This window comes from Olea europaea, chromosome 18 (genome assembly GCF_002742605.1).
Source record: "Olea europaea var. sylvestris chromosome 18, O_europaea_v1, whole genome shotgun sequence".
NCBI classification, from domain to species: domain Eukaryota; kingdom Viridiplantae; phylum Streptophyta; class Magnoliopsida; order Lamiales; family Oleaceae; genus Olea; species Olea europaea.
The window spans coordinates 14228212-14234211 of NC_036254.1; the positions used below are offsets into that span (position 1 = coordinate 14228212).

Here is a 6000-nt window from a genome sequence, read left to right on the forward strand (position 1 = left end):
ACATCACGAATTGTGTCTTATTATACCTGATCCATCGAGTATACAATTTGTGACATCCTATATGATCATCGAACCTTAGATAATCACTTCAAATTATAACACGCAAATAAACGAACGTCAATTCATAATGTGATTTTACTGAACGTTACTCGAATAATGGGCATCAAGCTAACAAGAAGAACGAAGAAAATTCTTGAGATCAAATCTCATCGTTATCCATTTTGTAAATTTATACACATGTTAAACCCTTGAACAAAAATTAAGCAAATGTTACTTTTAGGCGCTTTTGTAAATTTTTCTTTTTAACTCCAAGATGCTTTATTATTAATAGGGAAAATAAACATAAAACAAACTTAGGATGAGACTTTTGGCTTATGAAGACATTAAACCCTTGTTTGGTTTAGTAAAAGTTATTCTAATTAAAGTTGATGGAATGTAGAGTTGGAAAATTGTTTATCCTATGAAATATATAATAAAATTAATTGTTAACTTGGACTTAAATTTTAATCTAACATTGTAGCTGAACCAAACAATGGCTGAAATAATGTTGCAACATCAGTGATTTCTAACGTGCTATTTAAAGGATTAGGTGGCAAAAAAAATATAATCTAATATAGTTATATATGTATTCTAACACTTTAAAAAGTTTGAAAGTGGTTCAAACTCACGTAACAATAGTAGCTCTGAAATCCATAAAAGATTGAATCACAACCCCAAGAAAGCTAAAATCCTTATTTGAAGCTTGACCCAATAATCTATAGAATCAAAGAACTAAGATAATCGCAAACAAAATCTTGATCCCGTGATCACAAAAACTATAAACCTTGATATGAATTTGTTGAATGCCATAAAGAGTATGATGTTGACATGGTTGACTTCCGTCTATGTTTTGATTATAACAAGCAAGATTTAATTTTGGTTTTAACAAACCTACTTTTGAATCATGATAGTTGAAATCAAATTGACCATCGCATCAAAATGAAGATTCATGTATAGGACAAGATAAATGCACTCATGAAGAACAAAACGAATGTCAATGTCAAGAGGAATCAAGATCGAAGTCATAAACTTTGATGATCGAGCATATTGAAGAAAACTATATTAGAACTCTTGAATTTATATGTAATGGTATAACATTTTAATATTTAGCAAAGAAATCTCGGGAGCTCAAAATAAAATCATTCAAGGCAAAATCTATTTTTTTGAGCTACCGGACGGTCTGGTGGCGTGCCGGACGATCCGGTACAGGTCTTTGCCCAACGGTCAAAATTTTTAACGTTCTGACACCTGTCTCACAAACGGCTAATAGCCTTGTCCGATACGTACCAAACGCTCCAGTACCCTTGTCTGGTGGGGCGTCTTGAACGTTAGGAAGATCTTTAAGAGCTATAAATATCACTTTCTCTTCACTATTCAACTAAACTGTTCATGAGCATTAAGTAAAGTATTTTATTGATTCTCTCAACCTTATTTTTCACTCTTTTAAAGATCAAATCATTCATTTATTGAAAAACTTTTTGAGTGATCAAAAGTTGAAAAATCATTTATCTCAACTAAAGTTTTTCAATCAAAACACTTTTTGAGTGGTTAGTTGTTCTTGGGCTTTCATATGAATCTTGGATAAGTTCGGATAATTTGAACGCCACAAATATTGAAAATATTTGATAAGTTCTGTTCAATTAAGAATAAGATAGAAAGTGAAAATTTTCACATTATGATTAATTCTAAAAAATTAATGTCTTTATTGTACAATGAATGAGCCTTTTATAGACATAAAATATACTCTTATCAAAACAAAACTCTAATTCTAAACACATTCAAATAGACTAGAAAACCACAAAACAAATCTGAATAAAATTAAAATATTACAAATATCCAAAATACCCTTAAATCAATTAAAAATATAAAAACTCAAATATGGACCCCTAAACAACTGATTTTGAACCCCTCCCCCCAAAAGTTTGACATATTATTTCGACAAACTTGTGTAGAATTAAAAGACGTTTTCGAATTGTACTCATGGACGAGAATCTGACAACCGAGTAGAAACTTATACGCATTTTTGAACATTCTTTACATTTTTACACATGCTTCATATTCCTTCCATTTTCCAAATCTTCTCTTCCAATTAACTTGTATCAATCCGAAACAAACAACGGGTCCTTGTTAGATTGCTTAAAAAACACACCTTAACCCATAATTTCTTATATACACAAATGACCACTTTAATAAAAATTGAAATAATAAGGGCTAAGGAAAAGGTAGGTGGTGGCAAGCTATATTCGTCATGAAGAAATTTTTTTTGTTGATAATAGATAGAATTTTTAGATTATATATTTGATAATTCATATTAACAATAAACATCTTTTGTAGCTTAGCTAGTTAGCCCTTCTACTATTGAATTGGAGGTTTTGTGTTCAAAACTCTTCAAAAGCAATATTTTTTTATAATTTTTGTTTTTCAACAATTTTTACTGACCACCCTAGCTAGATTCGTCGGGGAAATTTTTTCTGATAATAGATATAATTTTTAGATTATATATTTAATAATTCATGTTAACAACAAATATCTCTATTAGTTTAGTTGGTTAGCCTTTATACAATTGAATTGGAGGTCCAGTGTTTGAAACTCTTCAAAAATAATATTTTTTATAATTTTTGTATTTCAACAATTTTTAACAAAACAAATGCAAGGAAATTGATTTGAACTTGCACATTCCTTAAAATATATTGATCACTTTACTATCATGAGATTTATTGATTTTTAGCACATAATATAACAAATTAATATATGTTCAATTTTACTAATTTAATGCAAGTAGAAACATTTTAACCGGTGCTTTTTCCCTCTTTTTGATTTTCTTTTTTTTTTCTTTTTTTTCCTTTAATCAATTGATTTGAGAGTTTGGTTAATTAATGGTGGATGAATTTGTAGGAAAATTAGCCTTAGTGTCATAAGAACTCTTTCAACAAAATTTATTTAATTAATGAAATGTTCCACTTTTTATTCACCAAAAATCGATTGCGAAAAAGTGGAATCATACAAGTACATAAAATTGATACAAGCATATAAATAATTATAATTGTGTTAATATAATAATGCTTGTTTAATTAACTTTAATTGTAAACTGAATATTGGCATTTTGTTAATATATATTGTCTACTTAATTGAAAAATAAATTAGAACATTTTATATATTATGGAACGATTTTTTCATCCAAAATGAAAGTTTGTATCTAGTTCTAATTCTAGTAATATATCTAGTTCTTCTAGTTCTAATCCATATGATTTTTCGAATATTATTTAATTAAATATTAGTAAACAATCTCGCTATCACGGACATTGGCCATCAATAGTAAATTTTTAACGCTCACGATCCGTTCTAACTGAACTTGACCCCTGAATTCGTCCTTAAGGTACCGTATACATAAAATTTCTTTTCCAGGAAAAAGTTTGCAGGTCTAAATTTATTGTTAAATGACTTTATTTAAAAGGGCTATTTTTTGTTTAAATACTCGTTGATGAGGCCATTCTTTTAGCACTCAAAGAAGACACGAAGGGCATATAAAACTTCTCAGATCGACGTACACAACTGTCGATCGCGGTTGATTTGCACCTCCGATAACATATCTCTCACTCTAAAAATGGCAAAAACAGCTCATCATCTTCTTCAAAGCCTAACGTTCCTTTATTTTTTCTCTAGTTTCTTCATGCTTGCTCATACCAGCTCCTTGAACTCTTTCGTCTATGGTGGCTGCTCACAGATAAAGTACTCACCAGACTCACCATATGACTCGAACCTCAACTCTCTCCTCACTTCCCTAGTGAACTCAGCCACTTACTCCTCCTACAACAAGTACACTGTCATGGGGTCAAGCCCACAGGACATAGTATACGGCCTGTACCAATGTCGAGGTGACTTAGCCATGCCTGATTGCGCCACCTGCGTGGCTCAAGCAGTGACTCGACTCGGCCCATTGTGCTCGCAAACATGCGGTGGATCCATACAGTTGGAAGGGTGCTTTGTGAAATATGACAATGCTACGTTCATAGGGGTGGAGGACAAGACTGCTGTGATGAAGAAATGTGGACCGTCCGATGGTTTTAATGATGATGAAATGAGCCGCCGTGATGCGGTGCTAGCAGGCTTGAATGAAGGAGGTGGGACCTACAGGGTGGGTGGGGCCGAGGATGTTCAGGGGGTGGCGCAATGTGTGGGGGATTTGAGTATGGACCAGTGCCAGGATTGTTTGACGGAGGCGATTAGGCGGCTGAAAGGTGAGTGCGGTGGCGCGGTTTTTGGGGACATGTTTTTGGCCAAGTGCTATGCTAGGTACTCAACCAGTGGAGCTCATGTTTATGCAAGATCCAACCATGGTACATTTAAGCAACTCTTGAGCCAAAAAGTGCTTATTTTTATGTTATGATTATTATGCATGCTTAGAACTTTGGTACATGGTAGGCTAGGAAAGAAAATACAAGAAGAAATAATGTTCTTTTTTTGTCATTTCATCAATTTATTTTTTGGACCATTTATGAGTTCTTATAATCCTGGACCAATATGTACCATATATAAATTAGCTTCAACTCGTCGACTTTATGAAAAACAATGGGTGGTTCAAATCCTTTAAGTCCTTCTAGGCTAGTTAAGTTCCGCCTTGTGAAATTGTGTCACGCCCACCTTAGGAATTGAAGTTACCGTATATGTGATACGATAGAATTGAACGTTATATAAAACAAGATTTGGACCTTTTCTTCTTTAATACTATTCAGCATGTATATGTTCATTCATCATATATATGCATATGGATAGTTTTCACGGGTCTTTCCTTCTTTCTTTGCAGATTCGTCCAACTATGAAGGCGAGAAAACATTTGCTATAATAATTGGACTGTTAGCTGGGATGGCTTTATTCATCATCTTCTTGGTATTCATTAGAAGGCTCTTTGTGGGAAATGGTAATTAGATACAAACTACTTATATTGTTTTTTCTTCATCTAAATTATTTCAGTAATATTCTAACAATACTTGATTAAATAATTAATTGGAAACTTCTGCTTTTTGCAGGTAAATGAAATAACAAAATCTTCAAGAAATTTCTAGCTAGGATTTGCTACTTTTGATAACCTTTTTTGCTTGCCATATTTTCATGGTGGACATCAACTTGCCTTTCCATCTTTGCCTATCTTTTCTGCAAAAAAATTATTTGGATTTGTATTCAAAAGGATGCTTTTTGAAAAAGATGTGAGCTAGGAGAATGGACGCCAATACAAAACTTAAAAAAGAGAAGGGAAAGAGGAAGCTACTAAGATTCCACCCATCTCCACTTTATTTTGTCTAATGTGAAGAAATGGTCTATTCTTTTTGTAAAGGCATGCATTTATAATATTTAAATGATGCAAAGATACATATTCGTGTTTCAAACTTCCAATACACGTACATATGTATACCAAAAGATTCATATAACTGGGTAAAACGTACATGCAAGCTAATGATAGAAATTTAAAATTCTTTCGTTGTTACCACATTTTTTTTTAAAAATAATTTATCATTCATAATTGAAAAGAACATTGAAACCAATCCCTAACTGGTTAAAAGAGACTAAAAGATTAAGAGAATAAAACAGATTACGAATTTAGGAGAAAACATGTCTACAATGAAAAAATTAATCAAGTCAATGGAAGCTAAATGTAAATTAATAATTAAGCGCTATATCCAAGGACGGATCAAGGATTGAATCCAAAATCGGGTTACAAAATTTCAAACTGGACTACGACGAAGAAAAAAAATTTACACATAAAAAATTGATTTTTTTACAAAAAAAAATAAAAAATACTTAAAAAAAAGCTCTTGAGCATGAGTGTGGGGGGGCTACAGCCCAACCCAACCCCCCTCTCTCCGTCCGTCTCTGGCTATATCCCCTGTGCCCTCTTTGCGTTTCAAGTGATCATACGTCTAGTTAGATACTTTGTTGACTCTTTATGGTCCATTATTTTATAGT

General features: G+C 32.4%; 1 protein-coding gene across 1 annotated transcript; it reads left to right on the forward strand.

The window, feature by feature from the left end:
• The first annotated feature begins 3529 nt into the window (after nucleotides 1–3529).
• Nucleotides 3530–5408, forward strand: LOC111367557 (cysteine-rich repeat secretory protein 60-like). The gene is made up of 3 exons (XM_022988494.1): nucleotides 3530–4376; nucleotides 4844–4957; nucleotides 5067–5408. Exons 1-3 carry the CDS (start codon nucleotides 3644–3646, stop codon nucleotides 5072–5074), a joined length of 855 nt encoding a protein of 284 aa, XP_022844262.1. The 5' UTR covers nucleotides 3530–3643; the 3' UTR covers nucleotides 5075–5408.
• The last annotated feature ends 592 nt before the right edge of the window (nucleotides 5409–6000 follow it).